Source organism: Mirounga leonina, unplaced genomic scaffold, assembly GCF_011800145.1.
Source record: "Mirounga leonina isolate KUSES-001 unplaced genomic scaffold, KU_Mleo_1.0 Mir_165, whole genome shotgun sequence".
NCBI classification, from domain to species: Eukaryota; Metazoa; Chordata; class Mammalia; order Carnivora; family Phocidae; genus Mirounga; species Mirounga leonina.
In genome coordinates this window covers 8,669,900-8,695,143 of record NW_023270415.1, presented here as the reverse complement: position 1 = coordinate 8,695,143, position 25,244 = coordinate 8,669,900, and the positions used below count along the sequence as shown (strand labels likewise).

Below are 25,244 nucleotides of genomic sequence, written 5' to 3'. Positions count from 1 at the left end.
ATGTGCTATTACTCCCAATTTGAATGAATAAGAACTCACAGTGGGGCCTATAGAAAGACCTGGCCAAAGGTTAATTGCTAAGTTAACATAGCAGTACCCGACACACTCATTTTCCAGAATCACAATGGATTGAAATGCTGACGTTGATTAAAACACGGTCTACTGGTTTGTAATCAAAATAGGAATTTCGTACAAGGATAGAAACCTAAGCTATATTTTCAGCGTGCTTAGGGGTGTTGTAGAACTTACTGATAAATGAATTAATTTGAAATAATTAAGAGTGTTGATTTGATACAACTCCATACCAGAATGCCACTAGAACAGTTAAATTAAATTAGCTCAAACGTAACATCTCCATTTGTTAATATTTGTAGCACTTAAATGAAATAAGAATTTGATTAGTTCCATTTTAATGCAAATCAAGCAATAGAGAGAGGAGAGGGCCACCAGCTTAATTTGATAGATGGAAGTATAATAAAAACATGAAACCTTACATTTTCTGAAATTCTAATAACAGAGTTAGGTGACAGGCTTTAATGAGAACACAAGAGAACATTTTGTGTTGGTACTGGGCTGGTAATATTTGCTTATCAAGTTGATTAATTAGTTTTGATGTTGATCTGTTTTATTATCATGATCTTTGCTCTGCAAACATCAAATCAGCAACTGTACTCTTCTTGGCTGGTGCAATGGCTAAAACAGCAGTAATCACAGTAATGAACTACTTATAGGGGCTTGAGCCTAGAAACCATGCCTCACACTTCCCACCGTTATTAGGTCAACTATTATAGTGATGCTTAATGGGACTCACCAAGGAATTCCTTGAATTATTATGTGCTTATACAAATTAATCTGTTTTTTTTTTTTTCTCTTTCTTTTTACTCCTTAGAGAACCTTTGGGTTTATGTATTCCCTGGTCAGAATTATTTCACTTGGAGCAAATTAGTTATGCAAGTTAATAGTTACCTTTAAGTAATATACTCCTTACATCTGTGGGGAGCCAACCACGTGCCCACATTGCAGGGAGAGACTAGGTTTGTGTATTATGCCGGCATAGTGAGTGAGGTGAGTCTGGCTGTCTGGATTCCTGAATGTAATACAGCACAGTGTTGCTCTTCTGGGCATGGGAAGTATGGCTTTAGACCAACCTCTCAGGTTGTAGTAACTGAGGGTTAGGTCTGGAAATGTGTTATTCCTAAATAACTACTATGCTGGAGATCTAGGGGATGTGCTAATGAAGGATATTTCCTGAAGATCAGAGAAGTAGCCTATTAGAAAAGTCTTCAGACATTTTAGAGGCATCCTCGTTTCATGTCTCTTCTTAAAAGGGGTTCTCAGGAATATCTCCAAAAGTTATTCAGATATGATTGTTTTGAGTCAAGTGCTATGTGCCTAAAAAGTATTTCAGTTTCTCTTTGTTGCTTTGGGACCTCGATTTAAAAATGTCTCGTGTTGAAGAGGCATAAAAACAAATCATAAAATTACTTTTCTCGTTATAGACAGTCAACCATTATTGACTTATCTTTATATGGACATCACTATCTTATGTTTGTCATTGAGTGTGGCATTTGTCTATTATGAGGCTTCCATAATACAGTATTGGGAAAGCTATGTTTCTTTTTTTGCTCTAGTATGGAATTAAATGTAGATATTAAAAATAGGAGCTGTGTAGCAGAGCAAAAAAGAGTTGAAGTCCGAAGACTCCTATTCCACTATTCCACTACTGATAACCAAAATGTAAGCCGCAAGACTCCTTCTGCACTTGGCTGTGTATTGCCTGGCAATGCTCATCCTGTGGATGATGCTGACTGAACAGATGACTGAAGGAATCCTGATTGCAAAAATTACCTGATCTCTTTGGATCTTGGTTGTCTCATCTATAAAAGGAATGTGCTGAAGTAACACTTAGATCTCTTTCAGATGCTACTTTCTATAAAAATTAGTGTCTTCTAATTTAACATATCTTCATCAAGATCTGCTTGAATCTTATCAAAGCAGTAAGAGAGAAGATTGCTTGTATTTTTCATACACTAAAGTCAGATTGATCACTGCATATTTTTCTAAAATAAATACCAAGGTTGAGAAAATGTGGGGTTTATTACTGGCTATTTGTTTAGAATCGACTCCAGCAACATCACACACAACTTACTATACAAAGTCATTGAACAGGTTTTGACTATAATCCTGTAGAACTCAGACTTGTCACACCAAAAGTGAGGAGGGAAAGGACATATCAATCATTTTATAATCAATTCAACAAATAGTTGGTAAACGTTTGCTTTATTCTTTACATCTAACCTTTCAATCTAAGGTAAGATTCCTCAGTTTATATGATGGGTCAAGCTAATGGTATAGTAATCCTCTTAAATATTAAATTTTGTGAACTGCAAGACATAAAATTTAGAGAAAAATCATGGCAATGGGATAGAATAATGTCACTTTAAATGTTTGTTGATCTATCTTTTCTCCGTCCTCTCTCCCTTCCTTCCTCTGTCTCTTTCTCCATCAGAGAGTCAAAGTAAGTACTGGAATTTAGTTATTTTTCAGTGTGCCTAACTGGATGACAGTATAGCACATGCACAGAATACAAGAGGAGAACCATCTAGTTATTTTATATTTATCTCTTACTTTAGTGTAGAGTAGGGTCATGGAGGAGACCATTGTCCAGAATGGAAGAATAGCACATAGCTACCGACTATGAATTAGGGAATGGAAGTAAAATTCAGTTACAGGTGATAGCAATTTACATTTCTCATCATTGACTTTTATTTTTAACTTTTCATCTTGGAAGACATCTTTGACTTTAAGGAAACTTGCTTTGGAAAATTTCATTATCAGACCAGGATTTTGTTTCTCCTGAAAGCTTGCCAAATCAGAAATAGTTGTCGGTGGGAAAATATTCCTTGGTCTTCTAGAAAAATTTGCAGTTGTTAAAAGTTGTTACAGGTTGTGTTCAATTCTCAGTGCCACTGTTTCCTAGGTGTGGAAACTCTGGCAATTTGTTTAGTATCTCTGAGATTAGGTTTTGTCATCTGTAAATGGTACTTAACTCATAGATGGTTGTGAGGATTCAATGAGATCACACAGGTAAAGCTCTGTAGCCCAGCACTGGGCACATATATTCCTAGTCATGGTAAGTCACCATCAATATGGGGAACAGAACTGCAAGAAAATCTAAGGGTAAAGAAATAACCAAAGCAAAAATTTGAGTTTGCCAGTATTTCTGATGTATTACGTCAGCATACTATTTATGAGTAAAATATTTTAGCAAAACAACTAGGCATTTCAGGGACATGAAACCATACCTTATTGAACAGAACATAGCCCCAAAAAAGGTTGACTGGAGTTTTACATTTCGGAATTAGATCACTGCATGCAATATAACAAGAGTCTGATTTCTTTTCTTATGGAATCTAGAGAAAGAGCTTCAGATGGATGATCAAACAACATTATGCCTTAAACACTCAAGGGAGAGTTTCTGAACCCCTCATTTCTGTGGGCAAATGGCTGTTTGCCATTTCTTCTACTTGGCTTTCTGCTGTGAGCGCAGGCTGTGTTCGAGCTAGCCTAATTGCTACAATTAACAAAATTAAATGGCTCATTGTGTTTTTATACAATTCCACCCACATTCCGCCGAGTTTTACTGTTGAATGAGTAATCCTACTGTTGAAACTATTGATTGCAGGCACAGATTGAGTCTTTCTGTGTGCCCATTTCTAGGATAGCAACTGGACTGCATACTGCAGTGGACAGTGCAGCCTGCCTGAGTGAGCAGGGGAGATGCAACCCAACTGCTGAGATCACTTCACAGCTTGAGACAGGTCAGGGCCAGAGACTTGGAAATGGAGGTAGGGTGCGGCGGGGGTGAGTGGGCGGTAGAGGGAAATGGCCCTTCCTCAGCCATGTTGAAATGCCCCAGCTTCAGAAGAGGAAGAAGGGTGTTATGAGTTACAAGCTGGCAGAAGCAATCATTTTGATTGTTTTCAAAAGTGACACTGGACTTTTGAAGATAAATGAACATGAGTTGATCTGCATCCATCACTGAATTTATAGAAACAACCACCTCAGATCGGCTATGTTTTCACCATGCACTTCAAGCATCCTCTGAGCTATATTTCTGAAAGACAGTCTGAGCTATTTTTAAAAAGGCTTTAAGGAATTCTCCTTAGAAACATAAAAATGCAGGCATCTCATCCAAGCTTTATATAGAAACAGTAATGGCTAATGGCAAAGATGTATGCAAATGCAGGGGAGCATATATTTAGTCTAGAAAATGGTTCATTAGAAAAAAAGTGGATCCTTGTCTAAACATTGTGGGAGAACTTGTTCCACTCAATGGCATTTGGTACATTTAAAGGCAAACGTGTAGCCTTACACAATCCTGGTAAGGATACGAGAGTTTTTCTTTGCTCAATTCAACCTGCTGGGAGAAAGAAACTTTGAAATGATTCAAAACACTATTCAGCTGCTTAAAAGACGAAATCTTTTTGGAGTGATACAACTTATTTAAGCTCTAAGTGCTAAGTTGCATTTAGGCATTTCCTACATTACAAGAATGTGGATGTCTTATAGACAGGGACCGTAAACTTGGGCTGCAAAAGAAGAGGAAAACGCTTTTCCACGAAAAGTTCATGTGTCGGTAACACACCAGGTGATATGCATGAAAGGGCAGTATATACTTCATCTTTTCCATCTTGTTCCTTTAGTTGTGTGTGTGTGTGTATGTAAAACATACATGTGTGTTATATATATACATATATAACATATATACATGTTACAATACCTTAAAATACAATCATTGAGATTTCAGTGATTCCCATTCACTTTTAATTGGTCAGTGCTATCACTTCATTTACTCCTAAAGCAAAATAAACTGGGCATTTGGGAATTTAGCATACATATGTCATTATACTTTTGTTTTCGGGTTATCTTTGTATTTTATATTGTGGTAATACTCGAATTGCATGTTCTTGCCAAGTAAGTAAGAGAATTTATTTCGTTTGTTGGGTTCACAGCATTATCATAAGTGGATAGTAACTGAGTGTCTGCAAAGTCAGTTGTTATGAACGAGATAGCACATAGTTAAGTAGGTCAGTGTTAATGGCCAAGAGAATTTAAAGGACATAGTCATTATGGGGGAACCAAACTTTGACTTAACATGGAAAATTTTTTTTTCCTCCACACAAATACTTAAAAATCTCAGTATGGTTAAGATATGTATGTTCTTTAATCTTTAATACAGTTTCATTTTAAAATGCTAATTTGAAAGTGAAAAAAATGCTTAACATTTTCTCTTAGAAAATTTTATGGTCCTATGCAAAAAAGTGAGTGCTAAGACCAGGACCCCCTCTCCCCGCAGAGAATCCAAGTAGACTCAGACACAGGAAGTTGGGTCTCACAGAGGAAGAATCCAGCATTTCCAATCTGTATGCTAACCATAGTGTGTTCTTTTTGGATTCTCCGGTTACTGTCTGTGGAGGGTTTCATGACAGATTGAAAATGAAATCTCAGGAAGAACTAAAATACAAAGACAAAAATCAAACTTTGTTCCTTTGTACATTGACAGTGTCTTTCTAAATCCTAATACTTTAAACTCTCTGTTATCTGTGTATCTGGAAACTAATAATGGTTCTCATCACCACACCATCTGAGGGCAGTGCAGTGTTTTTCTGAGTCATGGAAAGAAGATTAGGTCATGATTTTCCTCAGAAGTAAATTTTTTTGGTTCTTGTAATCTTGAGAAAGTTTAGAAGAATTTATGGTGGAGCTGTCATTTCCTTAGCAAGAATTTTTGACTAACTGAAACATCACAGTCGTCTTCCAAGTGTGTTGGATAACAGAGTATTTACAGTATTTGGGAAATCACTGAGAAATGCAAACATCTGACACCCTCCTAACTGTATTCTTACCTCCAAGACAAAGCATAGTACATTATTGTTTATTCACACGGCACTCATTTTGACTCTTCACATGTTAAATGAGGGATCAAATTGAGAAATAACTCAGGACTTACATGATTGAGGCGTGGTGGGGCCTGCTGAGTTTGTGTTGATTGACCACTCTACCTGTAATCTGGTATTTACTCATGGAATCAAAGGTATAGTTCAACTGAGCCATTCAATTTCCAAAGATCATCAATTAAAAGTTTTCTTGGAAATAAGGAAGCTAATAACTGCACAAAAGTGAAGAATTTTTGCCAATATAATCATTTTTTTTCCTTCTACAGTGGGGGTGGCATTGTTTTCACCAATTGCTGACAAGAAGAGCGTCTTCCTGGGCCTTTACTGGCGACTAGGTAATCTTTTCACATCCGAACAAAAGGTTATTATTTTTTAGTGGAAATCTTGCTTGGAGGATCAAATCATGGAGTACTAGGAAAGTATGTCTACTGATAAAAAATCATCTATTTTTAAAATACTGCTCTGGGGCTTTGTACCAAAGGAAGTCATAGGTTGAGCCCTCTGCCATTTCCTGTGGATGTGGTGCATGACACATCCACTACAGGTGGTGGCTATTGAACTGGACTATTTTAAGTGGATTGTACAGTCCAAATAACCAAATAAGTAAGCTAAACAGACTTTTTCTCTTCTCTCTCTCTCGTTTTTTTTTTTTTTTTTTAGTGACTTGACTAATATTTAATATATAAGTTGGGTTAATATAAAACCAGGGAAGGAAGTTTAAGACATCTTCCACTGTGGTAAGGCTTGTGATAATGGATGGATGAAAGTAATCATTTACAGCTTTCACATCCTGGGAAACATTGGCCAGTCTTGCTTGACAAGCCCTTTCTAGTTAAGCTGATTCTCTTGTCACCTGATACTCTGAGAGCACCCCTGGCCAGGTTCCTGGGGGCACCAACATGCAAAGTTGGGTGATCTTGCAAGAGACAAGCGTTCTCAATCTGCTGAAGCAGGCTGACGGAATTTGTGGACCAGTTTCTGACATCCCAAGTAATTATGATGCTTAAAGTATTTTAAACGATTTCAGGTCTATAAAAAAAGTGATGATGCCTATATGTATACCCTATATTTTTTATTACAAAAATATTGAAATAATCCATGAGTTATTCCACTCTGCACCAACTATAAAAAAATACTATCAAAGTTTGACCGGCACTTTTAATGCAACAAAAAGCACCATGACCGAGGACACTGGGAACAGAAAGCAGGGAACGTTTACTTGCTGTACGGAGGTATTTAAAACCCAGAAGTTTGTCGTAAGAGTGTGACTTTACAAATGATTCAAATACAAATCTTAGCTGGATCTAGTGATAAGCTCTCAATCAGTTTGGAAGGGTTTTCTCATAGCATATTCACTGCATTGTCTGCTCATACTTACTAAAAAGTGTCCCAAAGCCTCTAAAAGACACATCACTTTGACCTTGGATTGGGGGGGGGGGAGTCTGTACACAGTGGGGAGCTTCATGGTGCGCTCTCACGTCCACGTTTGGGGGGCTCGCGCCACTGGTTTTCGGGTGTTTGGGACTTCCACGTCAGTCCTGTGGTTGGACGGTGTTTGGCACTACGAAGGCGTGGCGTGGCGTGGCGTACTCTGGAGTCCTCACACAGAGCCACGCTTTTCTGCATCTCGAAACATCCAGTTCAGTACGCTCCTCTCCTGCCGCTCTGCACCTCCCTACCGGTGTGAGCTGCGGCAGGCGGGGAAATCAGATGCTCGTTTTTGCCTTGTTTCCCCGCTTCCTCTTCATGTACTTATTAAATTTTTGCAACTGAATACTGAATCATGATTATCATTTAATTTTTTACATCATGAAATCATCGAGCTCCTTGGTCTTGTCGAAAGCCATACATGTGCTGCATAGGATTTCTGTCGGAAAGGATGTTCTCAACTGAAAATTTAAAATAAAAAAACAAATCCTGAAATGTGTTGAAAATGAACCATTCCATCCATTCGAATACACATGTAAACAACAGTTGAGTTTGCTGTCCATGGGATAGGATTTGCACGCATGGTAGTGGTTTCCAAATGAGAATGGTCTATGAAATTCTTTTCTAAGTCAGTATTATTTTTTTTCTGGAGTCTTGAGGGATATATTCTCTCTCTCTCTGTTTTTATATTCAGAATCAGAGCTTTGCATCGAGAAAAAAAAATCACCTAAGCTATTTTGACAGAGGACTGCTGCCATGTGTGTAAGCATGTGTGTGCGTGTGACTGAATATATTTTTATGCAAAGATCCGTTAACTCCATCAAAACACCCTATTGATTGGAGGCAACCTTTTTCGTGCTCATAGGACCCTCTGGTGGACACGCTGAAAGTGGGCAGGAGGGGCTGGTAGCAACAAGGAGTCCTCCTGAGCTGGCATGGTTCGGTTCGTTCCCTTCAGCCGTTGTTCTGAAAGGAGACCAGCAGCAGGCAGTCAGCTGATGGAGGGTCAGACGAAGCGCGTTACAGCCCGTTACCCTGCTCTAGGACAGAGTTTCATTATTGCCACAGCCCTGCTCTCACCCCTTCACCTGGAGGTTGTGGCTCCTCCGAGGCCTTCTATTTTATAAAGTGGTTTCATACTCCAACCGCTCCTGAATAAGGGCATCATCTTTGTACTGCAGCCTTGGAGGAGACGGGGAACATTCAAAGGCTAAAATGGCCTTTCGCAGGCTTCGGTCCAAAACATGTCTCTCCCACGCTGGGTACCTATTCCTGAACAGGTCAATTTTAATGACAGATTCTTCAATCCGTGGTGGGCGAGAGGATGGGGTGGATGGGGCAGTGGGCCTCACCTGAAAGACAGGTACGCACCCATCGCGCTCAGCAAATTTCTGGTCGCGGTCGCTGGCGACACTGCGGTTGTTGGAGATGGACCGGAGCGTGCTTGTGGCCACTTCTGGAGGCAGAGTGAAGGCAGCGACTGGGTCCTCACAAGCACAACTTGGTGACTGCCCGAATCGGGGTCCGTTGGGGTGAAAGAAGGCATAATACATCAGCATAAAAACGACGCCAGTTAAAAAGCTGCTGAACACCACACACAGCGCTGGGATGGCAAACGCATCTGCAATCTGGGGAGCCTTGTAGAGGTACCAGAGGGCACTCAAGGCTGTATTTTCCAACAGGATCACAAAATAGTAAATGAAGAGCCTGCAGCGTGTCCTGCCTTCCTTGACGTTGAACCAGCTGAAGATGTAGATGATCCCCACCACCATGTCGAACACAATCTCTTCCCATTTGGTGATGCAGAATTCTGTCTCACAGTGGACGATCCAGAAGGTCATGATGCACCAGTGGAGGACGATGAAGATCCCAAAGTACAGCTGGAAAACCGAGGCAAAGAGGGCAAAGGTGATGACTCTGGCGGCAATGGTAAAGAAGTGCCAGCAGAACTGGATGACAACGGCCATGTAGCTGATGGGCTTCTTGTCGTCTCGAGAGTCCCGGAGGGCCTTCTGGTAGGAGGCCAAGGCCCAAGCCAAAGACACGAGGGAGGCTGCTGCTGTGAAACCTACAAAGGCAAAAAGGAAGACATTCTGTCAAAAGTGAGATGCAGTGCTGTCCCCTAAAAGTAAATCACGTGGTGCTGGAGCCTTGGGACAGGCTAGCTGTGACCTCAGCGAAGCCCTTCATTTCTTAGAGTTTTAGCTGGGCTAACCACTCAGATGGGGCTCCTAGTGTCTGTCCTCTGTGGACCCAACCATATGGAGAAGTCATGACGTTCGGCGGGAATGCTGCTCAAAACACACGTGGGGAGTGGGATTGGGAAAGCAGGTGTGTGGGGGGTGAACTTTCCATGTATATGGTGGAAATAGATAAACTAAGGAGGTGGTTTTGTGGGGTGGGAAAATAACTATGGCCCAAAGACTGGGTTGCTGTGTCAACTCTGCGTGACTTTGGACAGTCGTTTAAACTGGCGTCCTCATTTACGAAGTGGATGATCTCCAAGGTTCCTGGCAGCTTTGAGATTCTCTGAATGAAAGGGATGAATAATCATCGGAAACGTGAGGGGCTAGCTGGTTTACCTTTCTGCTTCTAAACAAGAATAAATGCACTTCGTTCACAAAAGAAAGTCTACTCTTTCTTACAAATAAGAAAAAAGAGGCCATAAAACCTCCTTGGCAATGTTTCTTGTCTTACCTGGGATGCAGTTTGTCCTACTCTAATCTGAACATAATTCTTCCTACAGCTTTTGTCTGTTCCGTACTGCCTTTCCCTTAGAAGACCTGTCTGTTCACTGTCACTCACTGCTTACTCCTTTGTAGAGGGAAGATTGTACAGAAATCACCTCTCAACCATTTCTCTTATTTTATGAACCCCACTTGGTTATTATGTTCTCTAAAAGTTTGTTTACAAGTTTTTAAAGGAACTCGTATTATTTCCTTCCACTTTTGTTCCACCTGTGGTGTCTGAAGCATCACCTGTATGGTCTAGACATGGACAGGGCTCACCTGAAAACACACTGGCCTCCTTTGGGAAAGAGCTCATGTGGGGAATTCACGTTGCCACGGGAATGTTAGTCAATCTGCATACTACCCAACAAGCTGTAACAAGACTTATCAAGACTAAGAATAGGTTTTGTGTTTTAAAGTCCAGCTGGTTTTTCTCCACAGATACTCATCATAACCAGGCCACATTCTAGTTTTTGGACTAGAATGGAAAAAGTAGAGGAAGGATGGCCAAGAACTTGTGATGGAACTGGTACTGTGCTTTTATATTTTGACAGAGAAAATCTGTTGTCTATGATCCTTGAAAAATGAATTGGAAAAAAAATGACTCTTGTGGGAACGAGGCATGCTAATTGATGGAAAAAAAAGTCAACCTCAACAATCATTTCTTGCACATTCTCCTTGAGTAAGGTGAACTCCAAAAGACAATATTGACGAGAAACTATTTTCCAATGGCCACTTCTCTAGCAGGGTGTCCTGCCTCTAGCTTCTCTCTCAAGCTAACAGGACGCCCACATCTTACTCTGGATCTTCAGCTTTTTTTCTGGCTAGCGCAAAAATCTTCCGTTCCCATAACTCTCTGGCAGTTACGGCAATATTTTAGGTCAGTTAGAGACCAGTACACAAAGGAGTTTTTGATAATATAAGTTCTTTTCTTTTTCTTGTGTTTTTAATTTTTTTTCTTTTTTTGTTGTTCATTTGTTTTCTTTTTTTCTCTATTTAATGATAATATAATTTCTATGGGGGGGAAAAGACCGACATCAATTGTAAAGCAAATTTGGAAGTGAAAAGAGAGGGTAGGAAGAAAAATTAGAAAAAACAAGAAGGTGAGACAATGACAAATAAAAGGTCATGGAATAATGACTCTGAGAACGACACCCTTATTTTCAGGTTAGAACATAAGAACAAAAGTTTGTGCCATTTTAGTCCCAACACCTTTGAGTGGCATAGGAGCTGCTCATGACCTCATTCTTTATCTGTACCATCCGCCATGGTATGGATTGTTCTGGAGTAGACCGTGTCCTCCTTGTGTGTGTATGCTGCGCCCTAGCGCGGAGGCAGCACGGAAAAGCCCCTCCCTTTCCACATCCCCGCGCCATGGGGACAGTGCTCACGCACAGCGCCACCTTCAGGAAGATGGCTGCATTGCTGGTCAGGTGGACAAAGCGTGAAAGGTAGTCAGAACCATGAGGGTACCAGTTTTCACAGGCAGATCTTACTAAAGGCTATTTTTCAAAGCAGTGACTAATAGTAAAAAACAAAAACCAAACCTTACATACACAGCATCATAAGATCATCTGTCGTCGCATTTAAAAGAATTGGAAAATTGGCTTAGTCCAAATTCCCCTGTAATCGGCACCCCTTTTATTGCATATCCTAAAAGAATAATTCAGCCTGCACCGGACACTTCAGGAACTTGGTAAAACAATATTCTGGCAGTAGAAAAAGGAAGATTTTCTATCAGCTTTGCCTTCTGTGTATCTTACGATTTACAAAGTTGATTTTTCGCCTATAGCCAAGGCAAATTTCATGTCCGTTGATGACCACTCCTGTTATGAATTCTTTGCTTTAGCAACAGTTAGAATTTCCCTGGTTCATTTGATTTTTCCCCCCTTCTGTTTAGCAATTAATTTTTATAAGACAAATATATGCCTGAACAGAAAATGTGGGGCAGTCTTAAGAGTTGTTATTACAAATTCACATTATCATGAAATGCTTAATTTTTTGCTTTTTTACACAGATAGTATCAACTCAGTTGTTTCAAGAAAGATTCCTTCAGTAAGGCACTGCATTATTATTAAAGTAGAATTGTCTGGAACTTCTGGGGCTGGCACAGAGAACTCTAAGTACTATTTTAGCTAACAATGTATATTTTCACTTTTTGTTTGAAAATAATTTCAAATTTAACAGAAGAATTGCAAAAATAAAAATAGTACATTGAACACCTATATAATCTTTGCCCAGATTATCATTTGGCCTCCCTTGCTTTATCACTCCCCCCACCTTTTTTCTCTCCCAACCATTTGAGAGTAAACTGCATACATCATGGCTGCTATGGTCTGAATGTTTGTGTCCCCCTCAGTTCATATGTTGAAATCCTAACCCTTAAAGATGATGGTATTAGTAGGAGGGGACTTCGGGAGGTTCTTAAATTATGAATGGGATTAGTGACTTACAAAAGAGGCCCATAGAACTCCCTAAGCCCCTTCTGCCATAATGAGATACAATACAATGAGAAGGTCTTCAACACAGAAGAGAGCTCTCACCAGACCATGCTGGCATCCTGATCTTAGCCTCTAGGTTCCAGAACTGTGAGCAGTATATTTCTGCTGTTTATAAACTACACAGCCTGTAGTATTATGTTGTAACAGCCCCAAAAGACTAAGACAATGGCCCTCTACCCTAAAATATATCAATGTCTATTTCTTATGCACAGAGGTATTCTTTTAGATAACCACAGTAAGTTTATCAACTTTAATCAATTTAACACTGATACAATACTTTTTTCCTAATCCATGGTATCCACCATCAATATTCCAATTTATGTCCATTTTAGGATTTTTCCCTGTGGTACAGAATTGAGTCTGGAATCAGATATTGCATTTTGTTGTCTTATCAACTTAGTTTCCTTTAATCAGGAATATTTCCACCAACTTTCTTTGCTTTTTTGACATTGGCATATTTTTGATGAGTACGGTACCAAAAAAAAAAAAAAAAAAAAAAAGAATGTTCTTTGTTTTGGGTTTGTCTGTTTCCTCATAGTCTGATATTCAGGTTACACATTCCAAGCTGGAATATTACATAAGTGACACTGAACAATATCCCCCCCCACACACCATTAAGATATTGAAATATAAAGATTCCTTCAGTAGTTCCAAGAAATATATAATGTGTCCATCAGTATTTTGTTTCAAAATAATAAATAGCATATCAGTTACAAAACTTCACTCTAAAATAAAACTCCCAAAACAGCTACAGAGGACTCAATGCGATTCTATTATTTATTAAAATGTTAAAATAGATGATAACACCTCAGAGCTTATCTAGTGCCATGATCTCATTTTGTAGAAAAGAAACCAAGTCTCCCTTGGAGAGGTTACGTGATTTATCTTCCCTCTTTCTTTCACCACGCTTGTTTCTGATGAAAATTGTCCTTCTACTCCATAGCTAATACCCCCCCACGCCCCCCACCCAGCTTCTTGGATCAAAGACCCTATCAGTTATCCCCTGTGTCTGTATCCTGGCTCTTCCTCAGCAGGAGTTCCTTCCCCAGGGATTACAAACATGTGACAAGCCTCCTTTTACCCCAAGAATTGCTCTTCACTTGACTGACTCGCTTCTCCTTTATTTCAGATTTGTCTCTTTTTCGTTTTTCCTTCTATTCTTTGTTTCTTGTTTCTCCATGTTTATCTGCTCATCCTTGAGCTACTGGCACTGGTTGGGATGCTGCTCCTGGGCCTCCTCCCTTCGAGGCCTCTCCCTGAGAGATTGCCTGCACTCCTCCTGCGTCTCCACCCATCTGGTCCACCTCAGCACTCAGCGAAGCCATCCCTGCACCAGACTTCTCTGGCCGCAGAGTTGTGTGTCTGATTATTTCCCTGAGAACCTGCAGGCTGTCTGTGTGCTTCATGTACACACGATCAGATACCTGGAAGCGATCTGGCTGTAGATGACAGTGTTTGCTTTCTCGTGGAAGGAAGACAATTTTTCTTCCTCTTCGCCCCCTGTTGTTAGTGTAATACCCTTCTCGGAATGAGAGAGAACATGAATTTCCGGGTAGGCTGCCACAGTTCTAAGAAGATGATTTTGTAGGCAGCTTGACGGACTGAGAAATGCCAGATTGCAAAGCCATCCAAATCCAAGTGTTTACAATATGTGCCATTTGGGTGCGTTGCATCTGAAGGGGTCCAGTATAAACCACTGTGGCGTAAAAATTATTTCGAGCTGAGGGCATTTGAGTTCCTGGATTCTCTTGTCTGCCTAAAAGCAGAGCATCTTAAAAGAACTCAACTGTCATAAATGCCCTCCCCTGGAGCAACTTGAATCATCTTGGAGAGGAGAAGTTGGCACCACACCCAAATAGACAATCGTAAAACTATAATATCTCCCATCTACTCTCTTAAGTGCTTTATCTTTCCAAAAGTCATTTGTTTTTCCATAAATGCCCTTTATTCCCCACTTTTAAGAAGACATTTGTTCTCCCAGAAGTGTCCTTCTGCCCCTCCCTATCCCCTATTAAGATAAACTCCAAAATCTAATGACCTCCTTGGAGTCACATCTCTTTGGGAACTCCTGTGTGTACATACATAATTACATACATAATTTACACATTTACACACATGATTACATACGTGATTCTATATGTAATTAAATCTGTATTTTGTCTTGCTAATCTGTTTGTCAATTTAATTTGCAGGCCCGCAGACACAGAACCAAGAGGGTAGAGGAGAAGTTGTTCCTTCCAGTAAACCCTCGCCACTGAATTGAGTCCAGCTGACCCCAGGTGTTTTTGTTTTCTCCCTGCAGCCCAAACAATTGATCTGACTTTGAATAAGAGAATTCAATGACCATAAAGCCAGTGGACAGTTTATTCCATCATTTTGAGTTGAATATCTATATATTTGGATAGGGTTTGGTAAGGGATATAACCCTTTTGGAAATATGATCCAAGAATTTTTCTTTAAAAACCTCTAGATGGGGTGGGGGCTACTTCTAGCTTCTGAGAATTGTTAGACAGTGCTTAGTAATTCAGAGACTAGTTCCTCAGAGGAAGACTGAGATACTTTTCCAATTTGAATAAAGATTTTTTTTTCAGAATGAGGGTTTTGAGTCTGATACTAGCTAGTCAGCTAATTAGCATTTCAAAGGGAACTGATAGAAATCGGTATCACGTTGTCCAAGTGAACAACAAAGTTTTGACTTTCTTCCCTCTTTTCTCCTTGCTTCTTATGGATGTCTTTTGCTCTACTGGTGTTTCCATTTCTCTTTTGTGTGCTTTTCTTCCTTCTCTTTCTTCTCCTTCTGTCAGTCACTTGTCCTTCTCCCCCGCTTTGCTTCTGCTCTGTTCTTCTTCGCTCTTTTTCCCCATTTCTTGGGGAAACATGACATGGAGTAGAGTTATTATTATTATTTTTTAATTTAATGTTATTGTGTTATGTTAATCACCATACATTACATCATTAGTTTTTGATGTAATGTTCCATGATTCATTGTTTGCGTATAAGTGCTCCATTCAATAAGTGCCCTCTTTAATACCCATCACCAGGCTAACCCATCCCCCCACCCCCTCCCCTCTAGAACCCTCAGTTTGTTTCTCAGAGTCCATAGTCTCTCATGGTTCGTCTCCCCCTCCGATTCCCCCCCTTCATTTTTCCCTTCCTCCTACCTTCTTTTTCTTATAACATATAATGTATTATTTGTTTCAGAGGTACAGGTATGTGATTCAGCAGTCTTACACAATTCACAGTGCTCACCATAGCCCATACCCTCCCCAGTGTCTATCACCCAGCCACCCCATCCTTCTCACCCCGCACCACTCCAGCAACCCTCAGTTTGTATTTTTTAAACAGTAGTTGTATTAATGAACTAAGGTTTGGTATTGTCCAAACGTAACCTTCCAACTGTTCCTAAAACTAAAATAAATTCAAAATAAGAAAGGAAGTTACTTTATTTCAATGTCAATGGTCTGTTCTACCTGCTTGTCTCTGGTCCTTGCTCTGAATCCTATGGCTTTGCTCCAAATCCAGATTTGCTTTCAAAGAGCTCCCATTGAAAGGATTCATCACTGCTAACTTCTGTTTTTTATTACAGGTAACTTGCTTTCCTATAATCTTCCTCTAAGTTGGATCTAAATGCAATCTTTTTTTTTTTTAGAAGATTTTATATATTTATTTGTCAGAGAGAGAGAGCACAAGCAGGGGGAGTGGCAGGCAGAGGGAGAAGCAGGCTCTCTCCCCGATGTGGGACTCGATCCTGGAACTCCGGGATCATGGCCTGAGCCGAAGGCAGACGCTTAACCGACTGAGCCACCCAGGTGTCCCTTAAATGCAATCTTAATGACAGATGTAGAAAATTTTTATATTTTATTTAGGATAAAATAACAGCTTAGAGAGGCGCCTGGGTGGCTCAGTCATTAAGTGTCTGCCTTCGGCTCAGGTCATGATCCCAGGGTCCTGGGATCGAGCCCCATGTCAGGCCCCCTGCTTAGCGGGAAGCCTGCTTCTCCCTCTCCCACTCCCCCTGCTTGTGTTCCTGCTCTCGCTATCTCTCTCTCTGTCAAATAAATAAATAAAATCTAAAAAAAAAAAAATAACAGCTTAAAGTAGGGTTGATGGGGGCTAGGGGAGGAGGTTGTGGGCAAAAGCTCTACTATCTCACATTAAACATTTCCTTTCCAAAAGAATGGAAAGAATGGGGCTGGTATGGAATATAAGACCCTTGGAAATATTATAATGCAAGAAACTGTTTTGATTTGGGGACCTCTAGACTAGGAGGGGGCTACTTCTGGCCCCCAAGTGTAAATTTGTTCTCTCTACAAACATATTTTCATTTAAGGTATGCGGTATTCTTCCTTCAGGTCACATATCCTGGTCTAAAATTATGTTTGATTTTGTGCTTTATTTCATGCTAATGTTAATTATTTAATTTAAATTTAATTATTATGTTGTTCGCTAGAGTGGACCTTTAGGTAAGGATGAGTACCTGCCTTGTTTACCTTCCTATTCTTTAGTGCCTTGTGTGGTGCCTGCCATCATGTTAAGAATTGGCACTTTGAGAGAGAGAAGGCAAGGTCGAAAGGAAGGGAGAGAGCAAGAAAGAGGAAGAAATAGAGAGGGAGAAAGACTATTCCAAATGTAAACCTGGAACCACAGAGAGAATGAGATATTCAAAAAATGTGCACAATTCTTCATTGCTCTCCTCTGCTTCTTTGCAATTTCAGTCTGAGCTGCAAATGCCAAAACACTGAGAAATAAAGTCTGTACTCCCGTCTTGTTGTTTGTGGTCTGGGTGTAAACAATTCTTGGAAATCCCCAGAGAATGCTTCCTAAGATTTATAGCCTAATTCCCCAGATGTAGGAGGTTTGGGGAATTTAACCAAGCACTCTTAATTCTTTGCTTCTTCAACAAACAGAATGAGCCTGTCTCTTTTCTCCTCCTGAGGGAGGGCGGTTGTAACCCTTCTCCTGCAAGAGGCCAGGAGATTGTACCCAATCCCCTGCAAGATTTGCTACAATCTTAGCAAAACACCTGGCCACTGATCCACGTTGATAACCAAACTGCTGCTGGTAAGAAAGGGCTTTTTTATTTTTAACTTAAAACATTCATTATTATGTAAAATTTCAAGCATCTACAAAAACAGAGGGAATGATAGAATGGATATACCCTTCCTGCGGAATCAGAATCCATCACCAGGGAAGATGACTTTCGGCCATCAGGGAGACGCCTCTGGATGTCACCTTGGATCTACTCCTTGAATCTGAATCTTCCTGCATCTACCCTTTCCTGAATGTTTCTTTCCCTGTACTGACTGAGACAGAAGGGCTTTGCTAGAAACTAACTCGCTGATCACTGGTGTTTTACCAGCACCTTTTGGAAAACCTCGCCCAGTAGCTCTCAAGGCCGTCCGACCTTTCTTGTCTCATCTTGTCCCTGCCTCTCTGCACTTCAAACTGCCTTGTCTCCATTCCTCACATGCTCAATAAGACTGCATTTTTGGGCACTTGGGTGGCTCAGTCAGCTAAGCGTCTGCATTCAGCTCGGGTCATGATCCCAGGGTCCTGGGATCGAACCCCGCTTCGGACTCCCTGCTTAGCGGGGAGCCTTCTTCTCTCCCTCTCCTTGCCACTCTGGCTGTCTCTCGTTATCTCTGTCTCTCTCTCTCAAATAAATAAATAAAATCTAAATAATAGTAATAATAAAAAACTTCATTTTCTTCCTAGAAACAGGAAATGCTGGGCTCCCTCTTGAAAAGTCACTTCTCTCCAGTGAATCCCTATTCACCTTTCAGTTGCCAGTTTCAGCTTCATTCCTTAGGGAAGTCTTTCCTAGCCTCCAACCCAAATCCTATCACTTGTTGTCACCCAAATCCTTGTCATCTCGCATTTGTTCTTCACTCTGCATCCCGGTACACCTGCTGTCATTATATATTTGTGTGGTTGATGATGGATATGTCTACCTGAAAGGGCTGGATCTGTGTCCTACGGCTGACCATTGTCCCTGACATCTGTCACTCTCTTGTGTAGCAGTTTCTGAAATTAGTTAATTTGTCATCTAAGTAGCCGCTCTCATATTGTGTATTTGCCCACTCTCTTGATTTCACCCTTCCTTTCACCCCATTTTTTTCATCTTGTCAATTTCAACATTTTTGTTGGAAATTCAAGGTATTTCCTCACCAGCAGTTTGGGAACGGATGATTTACAACACCACCCTTCCCAGCTTTGCAGGTGAGATGATCATTTAGCCATTCATACTACATACTGTCTTATCATCACTAACACGATAACTTTTTCTCCTAAACGCACAGCCCCTAATCAAACAAACGAGACACTGAATTTTAGATGATGATATAATATTGATTTCCTGTAGTCAAAAAACTTTACGGATTCCTTAGCGCATTTGAGGCTCATAATCATAGACAAATAAAAGAGGAGCAAGCATTTGTTGGGCCCTTGATTTGTGCACTGTGATTTGATTTGTGCACTGTGATGTGCTGGGTACCTACATCTTTTGTCACATCTGAAGTTCACGATAACACTTTGAGGCAAGCACTGTTTTGAACTCAGGGAAACAGAGACGCAAAGAGTAAATAACTTGCCGAGGAGGGCAGGCATCGAAATTCACAGATTCCAAACTCTGTCCACCATGGCAGGAGATGGGTATGACCATCTGCAACAGGGATGTGAGGCATGAACAAGTGCAGTGAGTTCTCAAATCTCTCATGGTCTAAGCTCACGGGATGACAGCATGGCGAAATGTACATGACCTTGGAACAGCCCGAGTCGGGCAGCCGACTCCCACAGGATTGCCACCACACCTGCTCCTTCAGGCTCACAGCAACCATATTTGCTCAAGGATCCCATTTTGAATTCTTTTTACAAAACAGATCAGAAGCATGAGCAACTAGGAGGAAAATCATGCTCTTCTTTCCTTCACATTTTCTGGACTAAAACAGCCCTCCTGATTTCCCTGCATTTTCACCTGAGGAAAAACGTTCCCAATTTCAGTGGATTATATGATCTAAGAGTAGGAGTTCACAAAATGAAGATCCAGAACCAGAGTGGTTTTCTATTTCTTCAGCATGCTTAGAACTTGTCTTAGTTACAGATATAAAAGCAGTAAATCCTCTCGGCTGGACTCATATCGAATTCACCTGGCTGAAAGAATGTAATAATTGAAAAAAATGGAAAGCCCTCTGTGCTCTGATCTTCAGTGAGTGCGGGGAAGGTAAGTAAGTAATACAAGCTCCACGGGGTCTCGGATGTTCTAAGTCTTGCATTGAAACCATTTATCTCTGTTTTAAACCTTGTAATAGTTCTGATTAAAAATATTTAAATGCTTAATATGTTTAGTTTTGGTAGGGATATGCATACTTCTCGTAATCCATTCTGAGGATTTCAACTTCTTTGCAAGGCAAATTGTAAGGCTGCTAAGGTGTTGATAAGGGAAACATTGAATTGAAATTTAAAAAAGTATTTTAATATGAAAATAGTTGAAGAAAGTTGTTGAGAGAAGCAAAGTGTCTTAACGAATGTGGGAAGTTATTTCCTTCTGATTGGAAAAAAAAATCACAGATGATTTCACATAGCTCCATCCATTTGATAATTTTAAATTTTATTATTTTTAGATTTTTATTAAAATTTCCCAAGAAGACAAACATTTTGTGTGGGGGACTTTGAAAACATCTCATGCTTTCTCTAGGAAAAAAAATTCTGTAAATAAGAGAAGGCAAGAAGTCACCATTCTCTGTACAATATTACAAATTGCATGGTTAAATTTATACTGAAAATAAAATGATGATAGAAATTGCTACTCAAAAGACATAAAATAAGTAACCTGAGTAAAATTCAATAGGATTGCATTTTTCTTTAAGTTTATTTTCTATCCCTTTAAAATTTTTTTAACCACCATGCTATTTTTTTCTTTAAATTTTTCTCCCTTAGGGTAGGGGGTGAAATGGGGCAAAATGAAGAGAAATAGAGAGGGAAACAGGGGTAGAGACAGACAGAGGCTGTGTTCTTCTCCCACCCATCAAAGAGGGACCTGGTTGGACAACAGCAAGACTAAAATAATTAAAAAATCCCAGCACGTATCAATCATTGCTGTGTGGCTTTGTCACATTTATTATTTTATTTATTTCTCACAGCATCACTTCTTTGATGTAAGTGATTTTGCCCATTTTACAGATGGGGAAACTGAGGCCTAGGGGTGAAATAATCTTACCCCGGGGGGACGGCAAAGTTTTCTGGTGAAAGGCCAGATTGTCAATATTTTGGGCTTTGTGGGCCACAAGGGTCTCTGTCACCAGCATTTAGCTTTGTCATTGTAGCAAGAAAACAGCCATAGACAATCCTTAAACATATGAAAATCTAGGCAGTGGGTTGACTTTGGCCCACTGGCCTTTGTCTCCTGACCGTTCCACTAATGCAAGGGCACATTTTTTAACAAGTAGCAGAGTTAAGATTTATATCCACATTTTTCTGACTTCAAAGTCCTTTCCCTTAAACTCATTTGAAATATTTTGGGCCAATCATGAGACCCGGTAACTTTGGGAACGCTTTGTTAGGTGGTTACAGGGTGAGCTACCAACCAAATGAACAGACAGAACTATAGGAAACCTCTTGGTCTCAGTGTATTGAATGCACAGGATGAAGCTGGGGCATGAACAAGCCTTTGCACCTGGGGTGATCTGATGAGGAGCACAAATGCCACACCTCAAACACTTCTTTGTCTTTTCAAGGAAAGCAGGTAGCATTTGCAAATGAAAGGGCATGTGGCTCACCCTTTGGGCTGGTCTGGAAAGGCCAGCTCCTGAATGTGGCCTGGTCAGCCAGTCACACCAGCAGAAGCATCTGGAACAGAATCTTTTAGTTGTTTCTCCTTCCTTATGTTCCCAAGGTGCCTTTGCAGTCTGCCATGCGTGCGAAGTTGATGGCCCACATGCCACACATCACCTGCTAGCATCACCAGTATTGACAGTCACCGGCCTACTTAGGGGGATCGGTGATTCAGGGCATCCATGGGAGAGTGGCCGTCTGAATCCCTGGGGTTTATAAATCAAGTGTTAACTCTAATGGGGACTACTGCCTAGTCCCCCATATTTACAGTTATTCGTGCTCAGAGGACTTGGAAGGGGCCCAGAAGATGGGAAATGGTGACAAAAAGTGCGAGGCACTGAGGACACCAACGCAGGCCCTAGAGAAACTGCAAATCAGTGTTGGGAGACAAGCACGTGATTGCCACCTGGCGAGCAAAGTGTGGAGAAGAGAGAAGAGTGTACCCAGAGGCTCTGTCCTGGAGGGGAAGCAGCCCAGGAAGGGGCAGGCACAGGCCAAAGCTTACAGGTGTGGTGAGGGGGTTTGAGGGGAGCTGGCAGGAGGACGGTGGACAGAGTGTACCAGACCTAAGGACTTGTACCCGGACCGTATCCTGGAGGCAAAGGCACCTACGTGGAAGGGTATGTACCGTCCCTGAAGTGCAAGGTGAACTAGAGTGGGGGACAAGCTCCAGGCAGGGGTGGGAGGCTTTGCCAGACATCTGAGGGAGACAGCAGTGAGGATGCGGGAGACTATACCTGCCAGCCATGGGACTCGGGACAAGTCACTTGATTTTACTTATTCTTCATAGGCTTGAGCAGGGATCAATGAAATAGTGTCCATCAAAGCATTTTGTGAGCAGAAAATGTGCTATATAAATAAAATTAGCCATTCCAAATCCTAGCTTTTCTCCTAATTTTGCTCCCTTCTACCCATCCCCCCCCCCTCCTTGTGCCCAGGAGCTCTTCTGTACCTGGATTCAGAGGAAGTTTTTACCAGAGGAGGTTGGCTTTAACAGAATAACAGAACAGAGGAAGAACAGGATAAGAGGTCCAATCTACAGGTAAGGAAACATTTTTTTTCTCTTTAAAGGTATTAGTAATTTTTTGATAGGATACAATTTCTAAAAATCACTTTAAAATAGGAAGAAAAAAATAATTGGTATTATTTGCCTTGGTGAAATATGTACTTCATTTTATTTGGATTAAAGGGCAATAAAGCAGAAGCCACTTGGTTGGAAGGAAGGAGGGGATGCAGAAGAAACGGTTTCAGGGTTTACAGAAAAGGAGGAGGCTGGGACAGGTTTTGCGGGCACAGTCTTGGGAAAGCCAGGTCACGGGAACAGTGTTGGTGCACAGGGTCTGCCTGAATTGTATACACAAAAAGAGGGTTCTTAAAGAAGGGCATGGCTCCACCTGGAGCACAGGCCCCCCAGAACCCTAGGACCTCTGGGCACCAGGTGGGTCCCTCCTAAGGCTGGAGGGGAGGCAGTGGAGACAGGGCGGAGGGCAGGGAAGGAGGCCGCCAGGTCGAGTAAGACAGTGAGGGAGACCGGAGGAGATTATGCGAAGTGGAGTAAGTCAGGCAGAGAAAGTCAATTATCATATGGTTTCACTTATTTGTGGAACATAAGGAATAGCATGAAGGACATTAGGAGAAGGAAGGGAAAAATGAAGAGGGGGAAACTGGAGGGAGAGACGAACCATGAGAGACTATGGACTCTGAGAAACAAACTGAGGGTTCCAGAAGGGAGGGGGTGGGGGGATGGGTTAGCCTGGTGATGGGTATTAAGGAGGGCATGTATTGCATGGAGCACTGGGTGTTATACGCAAACAATGAATCGTGGATCACCACATCAAAAACTAATGATGTAATGTATGGTGACTAACAACATAAAAAAAAAAGAAGACAGTGAGGGAGAGGAGATGGTTGCCCCCAAAGCATGTTGAGGTCCTTGGGAAGTGCAACACACACTTCATTTACCTGCTTTCGATCACTTATTATTCCTGGCTTCATGCCTCAATTTCGGCAGAAATGGATGTACTTTAAAAACACCTTGCTTTTTTTTTTAAATTTAAATTTAATTTTAAATTTTTTTTTTTTTTTTTTTTTACTGGATGTAGCTTTCTCTAAGGCTCTCCAACTTCTGATTGTTTCTCTGGCCTGCAGGGTTGGAGGAGAGCAGGAAGAGGCCATTTGGGAGGTGGTGGTGGTGGTGGTGGGGAGGGGGGTTGAAGGGTGGGGGCTGGGACGCCCTAGCTTCTGCCCTATTTTCCAGTGTCTTGCCCTTTGGGTTGCCACATTTTTACTCTGTCAATAAAAAGGACGTGGCTTGCTGCTGGGACCATTTAATAGTGCAGCAATAAATTGTGCTTTCAAGCCCCGAAATGCTTTTCTAGGTGATTTACAAAAAATGACTCAATACCCCAAGGACACGGATTTGTAGCATTATCTGTTCTTACGGTTGGACTGGCTCAGAGGAAGCTCACCCTGAGAGGATCCCCAAAGGTTCACAAATGGCACAAAGCCAGGGATCCTGGTTCTGTCTCCCCAGCCCCCCTCCCCCAATCCCTCCTCCTGCGCTGGGACCTGAGTCCTTTCTCATCTCCTCTTGGGGGAAGGAGGTGTCAATTGGCACACTCCTCTGTGAGACACTCATGCTTTGGGGACAGGAAAGATGACGGTGAAGAAGGGCTCTGAGAGCATCTAATAAGATGAGGAAGATTGCCCTGGAGAAGGGAGTAGCTGGCTCTTCTATTTCCGGGAGCCCCAGCAGGTTCTGGGGACACTCCCCTGCATCCCCACCTCTCCCTCCCCATCAGGCACAGCCTCCCAGCTGGCCAGGTCTCCAGTTCCCTGCTCCAGTGGCTTTTTCACTTTGTGGGTAAAGTGAACTGGCTACAGTGCATATCTGATCGTCTTTCCTGCTGAAAATCCTTCAAGGCTTCCTATTGCCTCACAGGATAAATTGAGGAGGCAAACTTCCAGAACCGGACCTTTTCAGCCCCACGTGACCCGGTGTCTCCTGAAAGCCTCCTAGTCGTGTCCCCGCAATCTGCAGGGTCTTTACCAACGTGGGAAGAGGGGAGAGGCAGTGCTTCTGAAGTTGTCCTAGATGGTGAACAAATGGTGACAAAGGAAAAGGTAACATTTCTCAGTCTGTATATGGTTTGTTAGGTACATGTGACTAAATGGAGTTAAATGGTATGAACAGACATTGGGCTATCTCATCTCCACCCCCCAAAGCTTGTATATTGAAGGTGGCTTTCAAACTATTTTCTATCACCTCCTTTCATTGAAAGAAATGGAAGGTTGCTTTTATGCAGAATCACTTCAAAATCAGGTCGATATACCAATCCCCAGTTCAAACCAGTCAGTAGCCTGAACGTGGAAGCCCTTTTAGAGACCCAGGTAAATCAGTAATGATCACCCTCTAGCCAGTAGCTGTCACGTGCTTCTTTTTAAATTCCTTCATGCTCACTTGTTCAATTCCATAGACATTTACTGGGCTAGGAAAGTGCCCAGCTAGTGCCTGGAACACTCATCTCCATCTCTCTTGAACTTTTTTTTTTTTTTGACCTGCATCATGTTTCCCTGACCGCTCTGTGATGTCTGACCCATCCTCTTTGGGAAGTTATCCTGCCCCCTCTCCACTGGTGGCCGGAAGCTCCTCTTCTTGTTCCCTTACTTACCACCTTATGTACACCTTGATTTTAATTTTCAATTATTAGCCTTTCTCTTTTTGTGGAATCCATGAAAGTAGGGACCGAGTTCTATTCATTGCTATACCCCCAGAGACTCAGAAGATGCCTAGTGTA

General features: G+C 41.5%; 1 protein-coding gene across 1 annotated transcript in view; it reads right to left on the bottom strand.

Moving 5' to 3' along the window:
* Nucleotides 1-8,488: 8,488 nt before the first annotated feature.
* XKR4 (XK related 4) overlaps nt 8,489-25,244 on the bottom strand; it is a 417,256-nt gene continuing 400,500 nt past the window's right edge. The window contains exon 3 of the mRNA XM_035011164.1: nt 8,489-9,456. Within this exon, the coding sequence (XP_034867055.1) occupies nt 8,510-9,456 (947 nt within the window). The 3' untranslated portion in view covers nt 8,489-8,509. The remainder of the gene's footprint in view (nt 9,457-25,244) is intronic.